Raw genomic sequence first — 19,673 nt, 5'->3', positions numbered from 1 at the left:
TTTGTTAGAAAATAATTTATTCTGCAGTCATGAATGTACAAAACAGTGCAATGGTGTGACTATTTGAATGTCAAATAAATACATTGGAATGCAAGACAGGTCCACGTTATAAAAAAAAAAGAAAATAAAACAAGTTACATTAGACTTTTGCTGTACGTCCTCTTGCATATAACACAAAATAAGTAGACTACTGCTAGGCCTTTGCGCTTTGAACCAAAGCGGTCGTTCAGGCCCGCACTGGTACTCCCGGTGTACAACAACTTGCAAAACAACAGAGTGACCATAGAGCTAGCTGCCATTATATGGTTTCAATAGAAACTGAGGTACACACACACACACACACACACACACACACACACACACACACACACACACACACACACACACACACACACACACACACACACACACACACACACAACTCGGAAAGATGTCCATTTAAAACGGATAACCGGTATGTTTAAGCGAAGTGAAAGGTGTTGGGCACGTTTCACTTCTTGTTGTACCGTAACGAGGCTCCCTTATAGAGGAAACAATATTTAAGCTAAGTTCTAAAGCCACTTTACATTTAGGAAGGAAACATAAACATTTAACACAATAAACAGCTTTTTTCGTAAAAGGACATTGTGAGGGTCATTTTAAAAGGTCAAGTTCACTATTCAGGCACAGCCTTTATAACGCCATCCATTGGTTTGTCACTCTCAACACTCCTCGATGAACAACTCTTCAGAACTGTATAGTTTTTTCTTGATCACCCGGAAGCCCGTTCCCAGTCTGATCACCTGCTTGACCACAGGGGCCGAGGGGTGCTTGGTGTTGAACAGTTCTTGGATCTTTGGCCACAGCCCGCCGGACTCCAACCGGAGCACGAGCGTCAGCTGGAAGGTGGGCACTAGGTACGGGTCCACAGAGATCTGCTCCACGCTCTCGCAGAGATCCCCGTGCTCCACGCACAGGTCGATGGACGCGCCTCGCAGGCCACACGGCTCGCTGGTCGCCAGCTGGAGCAGCTCGCGTCCGATGTGGTCCAGGAGTTTGTCGGGGATGAGGAGTTTGGCGCACCGCAGGGCGCAGTCAGAGTCTTTGGCTTCCCGCAGGCTGTGAGCGATGAGCAGCACCACCTCCTTGAGTATCGTCTCCTCCATGGGGTCGTAGAACAGGTCGTCGTTGGATGGACACAGCTCGCCGGAAACATCCGACCCTGATGAGGAAAATAAAGAGAGAATATGTTAATATTATGTGGAACTGTACTGGAGCTGGACCTGATGTGTTTGGCACACACACTTGTTTTGAGAACAATGAAGAACATGGAGGACATTGCTGGTACCTGAGTCTGAAAGGTCACTCCTGCTGCCGTTGTTTGAGCTGGACTCCTCGATGCTGCTGTTGTTGACCCCTGCACCAAAATCTGTAAATCTCTGGACCAGTTTGCCCCAGGACATCCTCCTAGGCGACCTGTCCACCGGAGAAGGGGGCAGACTGCTCACGTCACAAGGTGCAGATAGAGTAGGCATAGCGGTCCACTTGGGAAGTGCTGAACTCGCAGTCAACTGCTTTGTTCTGCAAGAAGACAATACAAATATTATTACACATGATTCTGACCAGATAATTCCACGATAGCGCATAACAAGAGATAAAACTGCCTGCATGTCAGTTTGGTAATTTGATACGAGACGGATTATTGATAATCTAACCAAAATTCCCAGCAAGAATGAGCTAAACAAATTATATTTTCATTAAGATAATTAAGCAAGTGCAAATTGATACTTACAGTAAAGTATAAAGCTGCAGAAGCGTCGTTAGGTACCGAAAACTGTAAGAAGTTCCATAAAAACAAGAGCTATGTAGACTGTCTCTGCTAGTACTGATCCGTTTCATCAGCTGCTCAGCTCTGCAGCTTTCTTTCTTCGCAACAATGTATTTATACCGCAGTGGTTAGCACACGCCCATCCCTCGTCGATCAGCCAATCAAAAAGAGAGGCACGGCAGCAACGCTATAGCCTGCCTGGTAACATGCCAGCAGAGAAGAGGAAACAGAAGAAAAAAAAGGGGCTGGGGTGACAATAGGACATTAGTGTTGTGGAAATTTCCAAGAACATGCCCGGGCAAAGATACGTTTAATTGTTTAACATCCACAAGCAAACAAAAAAACTAAACTAAACTGCTCTCCAGGAACCAAGAAGAGTTGAAATGGTTAAAATATGCAAAACTCCACTGGTTCAGTGTTGCAGTGCACATTACGTCATTTGTTTTGCTCAAACATTACATCATGTTTTTGGGCTATCGGTGAATGCGTTCGAGTTAAAAAAAAAAAAAAAAACGCATCGTTTTTGACAGTACAATACAGTAGGACATACAATTCGAGTACATAATGTTAGATGTTATAATAGGATGCAGTTGTATGTGTGAATATTTTTGAAAACAACATTCGTATGCAGCCCATTGTACTTGTCCCAGAAAGCAAGACAAAGGCAAATTCACCTTGTACATTGTACAAGGTGAATAATGTATCGCCACTGTCAAGTTGTAATGGCCAATATCTTGCTATGCATTCTGCACATTGCAGGTCATATGACGTAATCCTTATGTGTACAGGTATGTCCCAATCCCATCCCATGTACAACAAGAAGAAGGGAATAGGATTCCACTGACAGAATTAGCCTATAGTGGTGGCCTACATGTGTATGTCAACAGGAAGAGCTCAACTTGCGAGATAAACAAGCTGAAAAGCTCCCAGGATGTTTAAGACGTATCCCAAGTTTGTTGACCGAGAGTCCTGATACCGTATATGCTGTGGAAAAATACGGGAGGGAGGGAGGGAGGGAGGGAGGGAGTGGGGTGTGAAGGCTTTTCTACTGCGAGGCGGAGCTCCGAGAAAACAACACTGCAGAAAGCACAGAATGTTCTAAGTTCCTTGTTATCATTTCGATCCGATGCAATAACATCTTCAACTGTCATCCCGGATGGACACGTTTGCATTTAGATTAGATTTCATAGTGCATGCAGATATTTTTGTGGGTTCAACTATACACATGTAGAAGTTTAAGGAAAGTTAGTTTACCTTCAGAATAAAGTTAAAACTTCAGTCATTGAATTCGTACATTTGCAAAATAATAGCCAGGACATAGTTGATAAGTATATCTGAGATTCAGCTCAAGGTGTCCTATGTCATGCGACAGTTATCTGCGATATGTTAAAAAAAAAAAAAAAAAAAAAAAAAAAGGAGAAGAAAAAGAGGAAGCATATAGTCCGCTCCTCGAACAGTACATTTTGTACAACCACCACTCGTATGATAACATCTATTCACTGGCAGGAACTTTGAAGTCTACAGTCTTCAAAACAAATGAAAAGTTTGATTGGGTCGGGAGCTTTAGATAAGATAACCGTTTATTACCGCCTGTGCTGAAGCAGTGAACAATAAAAACAACACACAGTTGAATGTATATTCAACATAAACCATTGAACTAAGGTACATATTAAAACATTTTGTTTTACAAGATTTCTGCATATAGTATAACATCTGCATTTGCCTTACCAATTTTATATAGCAGACAGCTAGTAAGACAAATACAACGGTATAAAATAAAACATGGCAAAGTAGATTTTTTTTAAGTAATCCAAGATCCTTTTATAAATGGCCAAGAATAAGTTTGAAATTGAGAAATACAAATAAGGCTTACCTTTATGGGCACTTGTTATGGTGCCAATAAAGAGCAGGAGTTATGTGTAATTCTTGTTTTCACACACCCAGGAGGGTGTACCGAAGGTCAACACAGGTAAACAGCAATAACACAAGCTTTCCAGAAAACAATGTGTACTGGAACCATTCATGATGACGGTGGCACAGCAAAGTGATATAGTTCCAATGTTGGAAATGGAAACAGAACAAATGCTACAGCAAGAACTGGATAAAAACACTTATTGTGTGTTCACATATGGAGAAAAACGTCACATTACTGTAGAATAATAACAATCTGTTTTATACAATATAAAGGAAGACACATTAAATATTGCGTCTTTGCTAAGCAGTCCATCTGAAGGAAATGCAACCAAAGGCCACTGGAACTTTATCATATTTATTTATTTATGATGGAGTGAATCCCAGTAACTGCTCGATGGGCTTGTATCGCCATTCATCTGCCTCCAGCTCTTCGACTAAACTTGCAAGTTTCTCCATTCGCGACACCTGTTGATCTACAAACAAATGATTATATTAGTGTGAGGCTCTCAGTTGCACGTTATCAAACATAAAATGCTAGCATTACCATTTAATTGAAATACAATGATTGTATTATACATACCATGCTTCACTTGTTTTAATGTCGATGCCACTTGGTAGCTGAATACGGACTCACATAGAAATCTGTCAGATCCATCTGAAACACACACACACACACACACCATTGCATCTTGATTAAAATTAGGAAAGATTGACCCACACTAGACTACCTGGAACCCTCTTTTTATGTGTTAGTCTGTATGCATTCAGGGGTCTTGTGTAACATTATGCCTTCTGTACCGTGTCTAGTGTGTGTAAAACTCCACCCCGTTGTCCATGAAAATAACTGTCCTATTTGAGGGCAATAAATGACTATCCATCTATCTAAGTATCCATCGATCAATCTAGAAAGCTGTGATCCTAGAAATAACGCACAAACAACCATATATCGACTTGTTTTTCTTGTTCTGGAAATAAGAAAATATGTCGCAACTTTCAGCCTTATGTAAATGCAAAGATTGGAGTGTTGAAATCACATACTGACACCCCCTACACACACACACACACACACACACACACACACACACACACACACACACACACACACACACACAGCACAATAGTACAAAAACAAGGAACAGGCAGAAAGGCCAGAGCCTCACTGCGCTCCCAGAGTCCCACTTTGTTCTCAGCTTTGCAACACTCGCGGTTTCTGTGCCAAATCCTAACTAAGCACATTAATTAGTGCATTCGAAGCAAGACACGCAATAGAAATGGGCATCCAGCCAGCTGGGCCTGATATCCATAAACTAAATCATCTCATGTGGTACTGGACAATAATGTGTTCAATAGACAAATATACAAATAGACAAAAGATAAAGAGCTATTAGATTGAGACCAATCACATACAATAGCGAATACAATAATGCAATGTAACCGTGTTGCTTTGGATAAAAGTCTCTGTTAAACAACAAAATGTGATTGAAAACCATAAGTAATGTTGTGCATCACATGTGTGCATACTAAAATATTTACATGTGTATCTTATACTACTTACTAGGCAAACCCCATGAAACCATAACAGTACATCAAGATAGTGTAGTGGTTACAGTGTTTGACTACCCATGCGTTGATGGTTCGATCCCGATGTACACATCCTTATTTGTAGGCATCCTTGAGAAAGATGCCTAAACTAATTGCTTAAAAGTGTCAGATACACAAATTATATTTTAGATTTTGGTCGACTGCCTACCAGTCGGTCAGTAGCCATGCTCTGTTTTCCCCGTTTCTTCTTGAAAACAGTCAGAAAGAAATACGCCAAAGCCCCACAACAGAGAAAAATATGATCACGCTGCTCTGAAAACTCATTATTCCTATTTCATATTTACTTTTGGGAATTTCTTTCTGTCCCTGTCCACCAACGGTGGCAAGGGAAGCCCATTTAAAGATGGGTTCACACCCCTAAAACTTCTGATATCCTAGAAAAGTGCAGAATGTCCTTTGTCTTGACCATGAGAACTGTATGAGCCAGAAAATACTAACCAAAACGCAATGTCCACGAGAGTGGACCCAAATGAATCGCAGCTTCTCAGAAGGGGGTTAGCCTCGTGAGAGCATCCTGATCTCGCGTCTTTACCCTCTGTTTCTCTTAGCAAACGTGAACATCTGGATGGACACAACGGTACCATGACCTACCTTCCATCATTTCACCCGCACCCTTTGGGTATGTGTAGAGGACCTTCCTGGGCGGTATGAGCTCTGAGGCGCTGAACCCCGAGCCTGTCACTGAACTTCCACTCACTCCTCCCGCAGAGGACGACGAAGAGGACGCGGCCATGGTCTTGGCTATAACCACAACATTGAAAAACAAATTTGAAATAGTCAGTTATTCCAGCATATATGTTTTAAAAAACGGACAAATGTGGATGTGATGCAGGGAGCAGGCTAGCAGCTAGCTAGTGCCACCTGAATTGTTTAGCAATTAAGATAGCGTATTGTCAGTCGTTGATGGGGGAAACCATACAATATTATCAACAGAAAAGTACCCGCTTATTACTTCACATATCACTTACCTTATTGTACTGGGGATGCATTTACTGTAGTTCTCAGCGTTGTTTACCCATAGGCTACTTCTTCTTTTTTTATTTGGCACGACTTGTGAGTTGCTGCCCCCCACAGCTTATTAAAGGACCTACAACTTATTTTCCATCGACTTGCGACAATAGAGATTCACTTTACGTTTGAGCTAATGCGCAAACCTTGGACACGCAATCTTTTGACCACGTTGGAAAATCCTCTGGCCGATCCCTTCGGTTGAAGATCTACAAAAACACGACGTCATGGTGTCGCAAAAAACGCTAGATCCAGTCACTTTTATCGTAAATCGACTTTTTGCCAGCCGCTTCTTATGGTTCTTACCAATGCAAGCAATTTTTTATTATGGATGTTTTACGCCCAGCACTTATAAATATAAATGGCAGAATATATAGACGAAACGCAATTAAAGAAGAAAACTACGAAGAAAAGGAAGATGACTTTTACCAAGACGAAAGACCAGGTGAGCCTGAAGTGACGTGAAGTGTCTCTCACACACACACACACACACACACACACACACACACACACACACACACAGTTATGTAACTTTAACCTTTTACAATGTAGGATTTCTCACCATCTTGTGTAGACCTATAGTAGCCTATGCTATCTAGTATTTTGTGTGTGTGTGTGTGTGTGTGTGTGTGTGTGTGTGTGTGTGTGTGTGTGTGTGTGTGTGTGTGTGTGTGTGTGTGTGTGTGTGTGTGTGTGTGTGTGTGTGTGTGTGTGTGTGTGCGCGCGCGTTGGGTATATCATTATTATTTACTCATTAATCAGTTCCTCATTCATGTCCGATGCCGCTGATAAATGTAAATGGATATCGAGTCAGTGCCATCATTTTGAAATGGCTGTCCGTAAATATGAGATGTCAATAAAGGGGTCCGTCCACACTAGGGCCGTAAGTGTCCACAATTTTAAAAGAGAATTATTCTTACCCTGTGATGTTGGACAGAATATGAAGAATTGGAAACTGATGAAGTCTGTGAAAGCCACTTGATTGAACAGACGGACAAAGGTTTCCGCTGTGCCATTGATGTCCCAAGTGTCCTCTACAAGTGAGTGATTGATGGACATGTTTTATCAGTGTCTGAGGTGCTGGCTACAAAGGAGAATGTGTGTGCATTTATTTTTCTGTTTTTTCAGATACATTATTGGAAAGAAGGGAGAGACACGCAGGCGTCTTGAGTCTGACACAAAGACATCTATCAACATTCCCAAGCTGGGCATTGAGGGAGAAATTGGTGAGGTTTTATAATAATTGACCCCATAGGCTTCCTTGAGCCTATGGAGTAAAACGCTTTTCTCTTCTTTCTAACCCTCAATCTCACTCACAGAAATCCTGCAAAAATCCTGCCTCAAATCATATCCATTCTTCATCCGACAGTTGTCACCGGTGCTCAGAAGAACGCCGTCTCCTCCGCCGTCACGCGGCTGGAGATGCTGATAGACGGCTTCCGCAGGAAGCAGCCTTTCACCCACTTCCTGTCCTTTGCTCTCAATGACTCCCAGGTTCAAGAGGGATTCCACGCATTCAAAGCCATGGTTTTGGAGCAGTTTTCACAGGTATTTATTCAATTGTTTTTGTTTGGTTATTATGAACATAAATAAGGTGGTGTGTCCTTCAGTGGACAATGTGGAGTAGCCTGGAGCCAGATGCCTATAAAGCACTGCCTGCTCCTTAATGCTCCTGTAGTCATCGCTTTGGATGAAATCTAAATCGTCGTCATGGGGATGTAATCGGAGAGAATGGAATGTAAGCACGTCGCAACAAAATCCAAAACAATTTGTCCGATATGCCGACTAGGATAGCGGGGTGGACGACAGCATCTTCCAGAACCCTTCCAAGCTCCACCTGACCTTGGGCACTCTGGTGCTGCTGAACGAAACAGAGGTGAACAAGGCATGCGACCACCTCCAGGAGTTTCGACATGTTATCAAGTAGGAGCAAAGCACTGCACCGACAGGTTATTGCATTCTGCAGACTCATGTGAACCGCGATGGATGGAGATGGTGGTGAGTAATAGCTAACGGTGTCTTCTGCTGCGATCTCTCTGGTGATCAGGGACCTCACGGAAGGTAAGCCTCTGCCCCTGGAGGTGATGGGCATCGAGTACATGAACGACGACCCTGCCGCGGTGGACGTACTGTACGCCAAGGTCAACCTGAAAGATGGTTCCGACAGGTGAGCGCAACGCTTTCCGTTTGTGTTGAAACCGGAACAATGTGCCTCATGTTCATTCAATTTATTTGATTGAGACACGGTGGACAGGTTTCATTTACAAAAATCGGAAAAGCGGAAAATAAAACAAGATAATGCAAACAATATGAAATACAACAAATAAAAAAAGAGTATTTGATTTCATACCACGACATGAAATCTTTTGGATTGTGGTTGGTTGTTATCGTGGGATATAACCTGGATAGGGAAATTGCAGCCCTTCTCTGGATAAGTTTGTAGGACCGTCTTCTGTGCCCGTCTCCCAGCATTGCATCTTATGTTTGTGGACCACTTGAGGTCTGTCCTGGACGGTCGACTGCCAGTCTTCCCAGTGAAAATGTGGCCTACTATTATCAAGCTCCCCCACTGTCAATGACCCAGAATCTCTTGTCCCTGTAGGCTCCAGGTAATGGCCGACCGGCTAGTGGAGCACTTTGTCTCGGCCGGCCTGATGGTGAGAGAGTGGGACAGGGTGAAGCTGCACGGCACGGTGATGAACACCCTGTTCAGGAAGGACAGCACAGGTAGAGGCATAAACCTTGTTATTTATTATAGGGTCACACTGTGCATTAGTGTCCTGTTAGTGGGGAACGACACGAGTAAGTACTGAGGATCGGCTCGATCGGCGTGTTGACTTGTACCCAGAAGGTTACAAGCCAACCTCGCTCCCCTGCTCGAGGTGTCCCTGAGCAAGACACCTAATCCTAACTGACGAGTTGGCTGTCGCCTTGCATGGTTTACTCTGCCGTCAGTGTGTGAATGTGTGTCTGAACGAATGAAAGTAGCTTTGGATAAAATGTCTGCTAAATGTAAATGTAGTGTGTCATTAGCAATCTAACAGCATACTATATATGTTATTACGTTGTGTTGGAGTTCGGGGTTAAGGTTGGGAATATTCTAAAAAGTTCCAAACCAGGGTTGAGGCTAGGCTGGTCCATAACGTTTTATCCCAATGTTACTGGTTGTGACGTTGCTTATAACATGTGGGATAAGACCGTAACTAGCTGTAATCCCAACGCTTGTTTCCTAAAATATAGTGTGGGCGTGTGTGAGCTATTATGGATAAATATACTGTGTGTGTGTGTATGTGTGTGTGTGTGTGTGTGTGTGTGTGTGTGTGTGTGTGTGTGTGTGTGTGTGTGTGTGTGTGTGTGTGTGTGTGTGTGTGTGTGTGTGTGTGTGTGTGTGTTATTATCATGGATAAATATACTGTGTGTGTGTGTGTGTGTGTGTGTTATTATCATGGATAAATATACTGTGTGTGTGTGAGTTATTATGGATAAATAGAGTGTGTTTGAGTTATTATGGATAAATAAAGTTTGTTGTGTGTGTGTGTCCAACCCATGTTTGCTCAAATATAGTGTGTGTGAGTTATTATGGATGAATATACTATGTGTGTGAGAGTTATTATGTCTAAATTGTGCATAAAAGCATATGCTAATTAATAAATAATAAATATTATCTGATGTAGATCATATTGGGTGTCTTGAAAGGCGCCTCTAAATTAAATGTATTATTATTATTATTATATTTATGCCCTTAAAAAAATTAAAAAGCTTTATCCCTCAATCCTATTGGCCAATGTTTACTCTGCTCTTTGGGGCTTGGCTTTACTCACAGAGTATCTTAAACTTCCCAGCTATTCAGGCTGCAGTGAGTGAGTGGCATCAGACGACCGGCTCTCCCTATCTAGCCGCAGTGCTGTTGACGAGCCTCGGGGAATGTGTTTTCCCAGCCGCGTCTGACAATGGTTTAATTCACGTTGGCTGTGGATCAAGTACAGGCCTTACTGGTTTATACAAAAACAGTGTTTCAGCGCTGACCATGTTTACTTGGTATGCCAGCTATGGGCCCGAAGTAACTTAGTTTAATGTCTGCTGGTGAAGCTATAAAGAAAGAGGAATTGTGGTCACAGCTTTACAAAGAAAACAACTGGTTGGAGTGTTTCTTCTCTGCTGCATGGCTCACAAACACAAGGCTGACCAGTCATGTTGAGATGAACTTGGAGTGAGATGAGCTGGGAGTAATATGAGCTAGGACCCCTTTGCACTATTGTGTTTCCTCTGTACCACATGGCAGTCCCTGTTTATCACAGCAACTTTCAGTGAATTCACATCCAGGCGTTGCATGTATGTTGATCTATATACTGTACGTATATTTATATGATCTCATTTTAGCTTACCTTATGTCCTTGGGGATCTTGCTCCGAGGTAGCCTACAGACTAGGGCTGGAGACTTAAGGGATGGAACCCAGTTCCTTTTGTCAGGGAGTCGATCATCTTAACCACTAGTTCTGCCCCCATTTTTCTTTCCGGTTTGCTTATCTGCTCAAACCCTTTGATCTGTGCTCTTTTTCCTGTTCTCCCTCCAGCCGAAGACGGTGGTGGCCCGGGACGAAGGAACCCACGGGACAGGGAGGCGTTCGATGCCAGGAACATGCTAAAGGTTAGAGGGGAGAAGAGGGTGCACCTATCAAATATCACTGGGGTGCCAAGAGGTTTACAACCTGGCCAGAGGAAACATGTGACACGACCTATATCCAGTTGTTGTTGTGCATATGATCTTTATTTTAATTACCGGGCTTGTGGTTGAAAATAGTAAATATAATCATGAAGGCTACAAAGTCCCATGATGCAGCATTCAACAGCACACAACCCAATCACCATGGTAACCTCCCACTTGTGTACGTTGTGAGCGACTCCAGATAACCTCTGGTCCTGCAGCAACGAATACAACCACATCATACTTGAGGCTGCCAATGCTTGATTGGAACAAGACGAGTCAAAGGTCAACTCTCGGGCTTGGAAAGTTGTCTGTAGCCGAGCAGCATAGACCTCTGTAGCATAGGCCTTTTGTGCTTGACCATGTGTGCTAACAATATTTCTTTAATTTCAATGTAGACGTTTGGAAGCCATTGCTTCGGAGAGTTTGACCTGAGTTGCGTGCAGCTGTCCCAGAGATTCTCCACAGATTGCACAGGCTACTATTCCAGTGCTGGAAGTGTCAGCTTTGCCTGAGGATCCGCAGACTACTCACCATCCAGCCAGGTACTATCTTCGACTGTTGAAATGTCCCATGTCATGCACCACCCCCACCACCATGTTAGCAGCTGTGACACTCTTGTCACCCACTAGGTGGCAGCATAAGCTATTTGTGAGGAAGGGGTAAACTCAGCAAATATGCTCTAGCCCTGTGGGAGAATAAAAAACATCAGCGCCATGAATGATTAACACTCACAGATCACAGAGAAGATGAAACAGACATGAATGCCAAAACTGAAAGCTGCATAAACATATGTTTATAATGCCAGGAAAAGTGACAGCAGTGTGTGACGCAAAGCCTACAAAACACAAAACCAATTTTAATCTCGGTGTAACAATGACACAGTCTGTACGTTGGTCCCTCTCGCTTTTTTTAAACTCTTAAACGAGACGAAGGTTAGGTTGGCAATATATTTTTTTGTAGAGAAGCTCTCGATGAAGGTCGTTGCCGCCCTGTCCTCGAGGGTCAACCAAACCCGGCCATCTCTTCGCAGTGATGCATGCGAAGTCCACGGGCAGTGATAGAGTACGGGCAGCAGCTTTTTAAGTAAAGAGTCTGTCCACACAGTTGCATCTAAAACAAGGACCTTCCTTAGCAATTGTGTTTTCAAATGAACATCCTTGATTGTTGCCATGTTTACCGCGTGTTTGTGCCCGATTGGTATATTAGCACTGTTAATGTTTATATAATTTGTATTGTTCAAATGTTGACGGATACATCATATTATGAGGGAAGAATAACACTTTCCCAGAAGGGACATGTAGGTGTTAATAAAGTGTTATATTATCTCCTCTGATCACAATGGTGACGGTGATGAATTCAAAAATATTTTTCAACCCAATTTAAACTGTCCAAATGTACAACAAACATGAAGCCTTTAATTCCTAGCCAAAATGGTTAGTTATACAATACATGGGAATTAACTTGCCTATTATCCATTCTTCTATATTCAATTATGCAAGAATCCAAGTCTGGTTGTCCTGATAGTGAGTTATATAGGGCTAGGATTTTCCTTGATGCAATATGATCCATGTAATTCAGCAATCCAGCAAACTGAGAAATACTCCCATATACTATTCCACATAAATAAACAAATTCAGTTAAACCAGAATATACAATTAAAACAAAGTTGAATACTCTTCTGACTGTACCTACATATTCCACTCAATTATATTTCTAGATATTTGCATATTTCTTCACTCTGTTTTGAATTTGAATACAATAAAATGTATGAAAGGCAAGCAAGGGCATATTTAAAGCAGAGCGACCTTAGCGTCCAGGTTTGCACGCGGACGCCTGCGTTACGTCTCTCTCTTAATCGTGCCATTAGCCTGACGAGCCCTGGTTAACTCTCCCTCATTTCCCTGTACGGCAGCGCCTCACGCACACACACACACATTCATACATAAATGTTGACAACCTTCGGTGACATGATTTATTACATCGGTGTCACTTATTTCTCTCTCTCTCTCTCTCTCTCTCTCTCTCTCTCTCTCTCTCTTTCTCTTTCTCTTTCTCTTTCTCTTTCTCTTTCTCTTTCTCTTTCTCTTTCTCTTTCTCTTTCTCTTTCTCTTTCTCTCGCTCTCTCTCTCTCTCTCTCTCTCTCTCTCTCTCTCTCTCTCTCTCTCTCTCTCTCTCTCTCTTTGTGTTCGTCACTGTAGAACCCATGCCCAGCCTCCTCCTACACAACACCTCCTACCCACTGGCCGTCTGTCGAGCATGACAGTGAGTGCAGTCAGGGCGGACTAAGTGACTGACCCCTTGCCCCCACTGTCACAGTCCCCCCCCCCGCCCCATGACTCCTCTTCCGTGACATGTCATCGTCGTCGTCCCCCCCCCCCCCCCCCCCCGGGTGTCCACTGCTTGGTATGCGGCTCTGAGGAGGAGAGTGTTCTTTGATTTCATGTGTGAGGACGCCAGTTCACACCAATTGGCACTCATCGAGGGAGGAAGGGAGGGAGGTCATAAGGGTGTTTGTTCCGGGTTCGAACCCGATGGTGACAGTATACCTGTAGGCATCCTCGAGCACGACACCCCAACCCCTACTCGCTACTCATCTTTGTTGCATGGATCATTCTGAATTTGCCGTAAGTCGCTTTTTGATCCATGACTAAATCGTCCATAGATCAGTATGTGTACAGTCGGTCAGTCTCTGTCTTCATGGACGACAACACACATAGATGGGGTTGGGGGGGGGGGGCGGGTGGTGGTTGAAGTTGAGATTGCGATTGAGATTCAGCGCGGACACGCTGCTGCTTGCTTCTCCTGGCGTGGGACACGATTAAGGATTCACTGAGCAGATGTCCTCGCTAATCAATGCAGCGCAAACATATGAGGGAGCATAAGTCACCGAGCGGCACAGAGACGGGGAAGTCACCTGACAGCAGGAGGCTGTCCGCAGGGTTATGTAGTTGTTGTTGTTGTTGTTGTTGTTGTTTTTGTTGTTGTGCATTTGTGTGTGTGTGTGATCTGCATATGTTATAGAATTGGCATGATAATGATGACTATGCTTCTTAAATTAGAAAATAGAAGACCTAACTTAAATGTTCTCCTTTTATTTACTGGCAAATATTTCACATATACAAATCTGGACAGATGGTGTGTGTGTGTGTGTGTGTGTGTGTGTGTGTGTGTGTGTGTGTGTGTGTGTGTGTGTGTGTGTGTGTGTGTGTGTGTGTGTGTGTGTGTGTGTGTGTGTGTGCGCTGCTCATTCCTCAGATCTGTACCCTGGTGGTCCCTGCTGTATCCGCTCAGCCTAATTAGTCAGCTCTTTGCTATAGCGCAGTGTTATAAGTCCCCATGCCTAACCTCTTGTGGTTTGCCTGCGCTGGAGTGTGTGTGTACGTGAGTGTGTGGGGTGTTTGTGTGTCCTCTTTCAATACCACACAGACACAAGTGTAAAGATTGTACTCTTTGTTGCGGTGCTGCTGCGCTCTTCCTGCACGCACACACACACTCACTCACTCACTCACTCACTCACTCACTCACTCACTCACTCACTCACTCACTCACTCACTCACTCACTCACTCACTCACTCACTCACTCACTCACTCACTCACTCACTCACTCACTCACTCACTCACTCACTCACTCACTCACTCACTCACTCACTCACTCACTCCTGGTTGTGGAGGTTAGGGTGGAGTCGAGGCCTGTGGAGTCGAGGTTATGTCACAGCTCTATTACAGATCAGCAGCGCGGTGTTTGGACATCAGGGGCGCCGGTCGCTCTGTAGGCAGAGCAGGTTGATCCTGTACCGAGTGCTTGTTGAGTGGGGAGCTGGCTTGAGCATTGAACATACACACGCACACAACCCCTGGAGAGCGGTTTGATTGCATGGTTGGATGGTGAAAGGTGTTCAGCAGTCCAAGCTCTGTACACAATGGTTGGAAAAGTGTGCTGTACGGAACCACGTGTGTGTCTTTGTGTGTGCGTGTGCATGTGTGTGTTCAGAGCATAGGTTTTGTACGTTGATGTGTCTCCTGACAGGAGCCCTCCCTGAAGGACCTTGTTTACTGTAGGTGCCATGGTAACACGAATAACTAGCTCTATATATAAATGTCTGAGACCCATAAGACATTGACCTTGAAGAGGAACAGCCTTCCTTTTTCTGCATCAATGAGGAAAGGGGAACTTTTGATTATTTTATGGTTCTTTTGTAAAGGAGAAATCCAACATGGTACTTGACCTTTTCAAATCGTGCGGTACAAGAGATGTCTGCGGCAAACTTTCATTTTAATGAAGCTTTGGAATAGGCATCCCATGACATTGAATAATTGAGGGTCGATTTATTTTTTTTATGCTCGTATTTCTTGTTCTTCTTAAAAGATTGTTTTTGTTCTTGACACAATTTGAGTAGCAATTACCAACCCGTTTCAACATAGCTTTCATTTCAATCAGATACGGCTTTTCAATGCGCTTCAATCTGGGTCTTAAATGCGTCTGCTATTTTAAAGGAGCGCGGTACACAGCGGATCCGACGACTGCCCAGGGCTACAGGCTATCTGACCGTTTGGAGCTGTGGAAAGTTCATTTATTTTTAAGGTCAGCGCGCGTCTAGCTCGCTGTCGCTTCCTGCGTGTTGGCCTGCTTATCCTGAGAGGGTCTGTGCCACTGAAACCTTGCGGGAATAAATTAGATGTGGATCTAAACCAAGGTCGCTCAAATTAGATATGGATGGCCTTCCATAAAACCCTCGTCACAAACCTGAAGCCTGTCGGGTCTCACACAGCCTTTTGTTGTAGGGCGTGTATGGTGTCTCTTAATTGGTCCGTCATAGCATGGCTAAGCTTAATCTGTCCAGTGTAATATCTATCTAAAATGGATACATATTACACTCCCCCGTCATTGGACATATTTCCCAAATCGTCCAAATTTGGATGTCATTACCGGTGACTGATGGAGCTCCTGTTTTAATCATCATTCAATCAGTTACTTTTTTCATGTGGCTCCACAATTGAGTGCCGCTGGCGTTCGCGTGCTTCACTGATCACTCAAACCAGAGGAGGCCTCACCGTGACTGACAGCCGGGTTCCAGTGTGCTGGGAGGCTCTGATCGTAGCCTACCATCACCAGCAGCGAGGGCAGGTCGAACCCCGTCCGACCCGCCTCCATCACTCCGAGGAGCGGGCCGATGAGTGGCGTTGAGTCTATACCTGCAGCAGCTGTCGGTGTCCGTTCACTGGACTACCCGTCGCAGATGCGTCGAACAGGCACGCACGGTCTCGTGCACGTGTGTTTGATCTGCTGCCGCCGCTGTCGGCGTTGGCTTTGTGTACTGTTTGGGAAAGGCGCTTGAGAAAAAAAAGCACTTGTAAACGTGTGTATTTGCTTTGCCTGAATAAGCTGGAGAGTGCAGCTGCTGTTCAGCACCATTGGGTCTATTTGTGGTTTTGATGTTTTACAACATTGTTAAACAAATGTTGGACCCAGAGTTGAGAGCTTGGTCGATTTCACCCGTTGGATCGCACGTCAACGATTGATTTTTCCAAGATGTGTATTCACGCCAAGTAAATGCGAAGAAAAAGGACAAACAACTGTAATTAGTAATGCACTTTCAGGATCAATTCTTTAAATTCTACCCACATAACATAATTCTTCATTCCATCACTTCTTCATCAACAGCGCTCATTCTGCATATAAACGCAGTCAAACAGGATGATAATATTCTTCTTTTTTTTTTTTAATGAAACCGCAAGTACGATTATTAACTACTCGGTTCAAATCGGACGTCTTCAGATATTCCACATTGGATATCCTCGGGCGATGTACATGGCATTAATGTACATGGGATGAAGACTCCTCAATTAACTATTCATTCCAGAAGAGTGCATTTTGGCGCTCCGCACTCTGTCTTCCCAGCACGTCTGAAAGGAAGGCTGCCAGTGCCCCTGCTGCCCCCCCCCCCCCCCCCCGTCCCTCACAGCGGGGGGGGGGGGGGGGGGGGGCTAGACGGACGAGAGAGCGGGTGAGCGAGGGAGAGGGAAAGTGAAATGCGCTCAGACGGCTCCCAACACACTTTGCACTTTTAATAGTCGTGTGACCCAGTTTGAAATCAAATTAAATCAAATCCATATATACATTCATAGCAACTCCACTCACAGATCCTACAGCAAGGCACACGAGGTCCTACAGTAAGTAAATCCCCCTCCCCCATCACACACACACACACACACACACACACACACACACACACACACACACACACACACACACACACACACACACACACACACACACACACACACACACACACACACACACACACACACACAATGAGTCACTAGAGTTTTGTCCTTATTCTGCAGCTTTGGAAAATATGCTTTCCTCCGGAAAAAAACAATACACTTTACGACATAGGTTTTTCCTATGCATTTTTTGTAGGAGCATTTAAAGCTTGTACTACTTTATGAGCAAGTGCTAGATTTTGCCTTGCACAGAGTACGGTATCTATGAATCAATAATTGATTGTGGAGCATAAACGCATTTTGTGTGTGTGTGTGTGTGTGTGTGTGTGTGTGTGTGTGTGTGTGTGTGTTTGTGTGTGTGATGCCGAGATTAATAATGTAATTGTTTTTTTTGTGTTTTGCAGTTGAAAAATTGAACAATATTGACGAGGACGGAAGGCGTGCTTCAGTTTTTTGAAGCAACTGTATCCAATCCATCAAACAAACCATGGACCAAGGTGTGGACAACAAAAACACCATCCTTTCTGTCACGTTACAGAATAAGCTGGAGATGTGAACTGGAACTTCAACAAATCAATAGACGTACAACAAATGATTGTAAAGTACTTATTTTCAATCTAATAAATACAACGCACGCATACTTATCGTCATTCATACTGTCGATACAAAAGGTGCCATATTTTGAATGTCTTCTGAAATCTCGGACAAAAAAACAACATTTTGCGCACAAAGAAAGCTTCCAATCTTGTCCAGTCACAATTAATTGCTGGGTATTGTGTGTTTCTGCAGTAATCCCTAGATAAGAACTGGTCAAACATGCACCGCCCGATAAGAAAACAAGCTCGATTGCGAGAGTTAGGCTTGCACAAATAACGAATTTGCAACGCTGTATTTCTTTGATTCACATCTGGTAGTGGGCAGATGTTTACCCATAAACAACCAAGTGAACGTACAAAGAGAAACAGTTTCCCTGTTTCTCTTTTCAAACAAGCTTTCCCTTCTCCCATTGGAACCAGTTTGGTCCCTTGGGAACAGAATAGATTTGGCCGTCCTTCTGGCTATATGGATGATATACATTAATACAATCCATACTGTCATTTTATCATGCAGAGATGTCATGCAGAGGTTTATCAAACATACTGGCAACCAGCCCTCGTGCAAAAAAATTCTAATTCAAGCATACAAGGTGCTGTTTTTATGGGACCACACTAATGTCCCTTCCTGTGCTGCTGCTCTCTGTGGAAATATATGACTTTGATGGATGGGCATGTGCATGAGCCCGAGCCTTATCTACCGTCTTTGTGTGAAGATGGTAGTGATATGAATTGTATGGAGTACAGTTCAGTATAGCCCATAGAGTTATCTTCAAGAACACAACAGCAGCCAAAACGCAGGTCCTCTGGAAGACGGAGCTAGTATTGAGAGCTGAATATGACCGAGATGTAGATTCCCAGATGACTCTGATCATGGTTTACATCTTGTGTTATCATGGGTTAGAGGGAAGATGATTATTAAAAAGTGTGTTTATTTGAAAATGGATATTTGAGGAGGAGAAGAGAAAAGCAGAGAGCCAGTTTGTCCTTTGGGCATGCTCTGTGGTGGATGTTATATTGAATTGAGCCCATGGCACCTTTTTAAAAAGGAGAACTAAACAGCAATGTTTTCCCACTTTTTTTTTAAATCCCACGACACAAGCACGAAAAACTCAATAAATTGTACCCTTAAATCTGCCTGGACCCTTTTGACCTGCACAATGTATTATACACTTTCAATATAGCGCTATAGTGAAGGATACACACTATATTCCTCATATATATATATATATATATATATACTCAAGCAATATATACTAGAACTAAGCTTTGCTTTTAATTTAAAATTGCTGTTAATTGTTGCCAATTCTAGAAATGGTCAGAAACCATTGGATTTAAGTTCTACCCTAAAGTGAAACTCTTTTTTCTCCACAACGATACCAGCATTCAGTCATACAGTCATATTATCATTCACCCTGGCGTGAGATAACAAGTATGTGTAATGGGAAAGCACTTGGAATCCCTTCCGCTGCTTATCGGCTGAATTCAGTGATGAAAGCCTGTGGTAATCACATGAGATCCCCACTTCAGGGTGCTCTTCCACACACGCCAACACACGCCTGCTTCCTGTGATGGTTTATATAGACAGAGAACGGATGGGAGTTGCTTTTTCGCCTGGCACCTGTCCTCCTCTTGGACTGATTGACATGACCTTGCCAAGACTTCAATCCCAACGTAAGGGGTTGAGCAGCATGCCAGGAAATGAAAGGTTTTGTCCGCTTATCAAAGATGAACCCCGCTTGCTCCGAGTCCTTGAGTCGAGTTGTTGCTATTGAACGGTGTGCGTCTGGTGTGTCCTGGGTCGTCAAGGTATCCG

General features: G+C 43.6%; 3 protein-coding genes across 4 annotated transcripts; 1 reads left to right on the top strand and 2 right to left on the bottom strand.

The window, feature by feature from the left end:
* ddit4 (DNA-damage-inducible transcript 4) lies at positions 1-1,924 on the bottom strand. Its single transcript, XM_060036215.1, has 3 exons — positions 1,772-1,924; positions 1,328-1,560; positions 1-1,201 (listed from the first exon to the last, which is right to left on the bottom strand). Exons 1-3 carry the CDS (start codon positions 1,876-1,878, stop codon positions 702-704), a joined length of 840 nt encoding a protein of 279 aa, XP_059892198.1. The 5' UTR covers positions 1,879-1,924; the 3' UTR covers positions 1-701.
* Positions 1,925-3,369: 1,445 nt separating this feature from the next.
* anapc16 (anaphase promoting complex subunit 16) lies at positions 3,370-6,441 on the bottom strand. Its single transcript, XM_060036218.1, has 4 exons — positions 6,292-6,441; positions 5,915-6,064; positions 4,302-4,376; positions 3,370-4,194 (listed from the first exon to the last, which is right to left on the bottom strand). The coding sequence occupies exons 2-4, from the start codon at positions 6,054-6,056 to the stop codon at positions 4,085-4,087; spliced, it is 327 nt and encodes a 108-aa protein (XP_059892201.1). The 5' UTR covers positions 6,057-6,064; positions 6,292-6,441; the 3' UTR covers positions 3,370-4,084.
* A 42-nt stretch (positions 6,442-6,483) lies between these two features.
* On the top strand, positions 6,484-17,904 carry ascc1 (activating signal cointegrator 1 complex subunit 1). Of its 2 annotated transcripts, XR_009522776.1 has the most exons (11): positions 6,484-6,776; positions 7,269-7,371; positions 7,460-7,557; positions 7,701-7,879; positions 8,121-8,254; positions 8,379-8,498; positions 8,934-9,058; positions 10,906-10,979; positions 11,435-11,581; positions 13,238-13,301; positions 17,669-17,904. XR_009522776.1 is itself a non-coding variant. In XM_060036213.1 (10 exons), exons 1-9 carry the CDS (start codon positions 6,659-6,661, stop codon positions 11,549-11,551), a joined length of 1,068 nt encoding a protein of 355 aa, XP_059892196.1. In that variant the 5' UTR covers positions 6,484-6,658; the 3' UTR covers positions 11,552-11,581; positions 17,669-17,904. The 2 variants fall into 2 exon arrangements, 1 of the variants encoding a protein (XP_059892196.1); XM_060036213.1 differs by lacking the exon at positions 13,238-13,301.
* The last annotated feature ends 1,769 nt before the right edge of the window (positions 17,905-19,673 follow it).

Source organism: Gadus macrocephalus, chromosome 18 (assembly GCF_031168955.1).
Source record: "Gadus macrocephalus chromosome 18, ASM3116895v1".
NCBI classification, from domain to species: Eukaryota; Metazoa; Chordata; class Actinopteri; order Gadiformes; family Gadidae; genus Gadus; species Gadus macrocephalus.
This window is presented reverse-complemented; position numbering and strand designations above follow the sequence as displayed.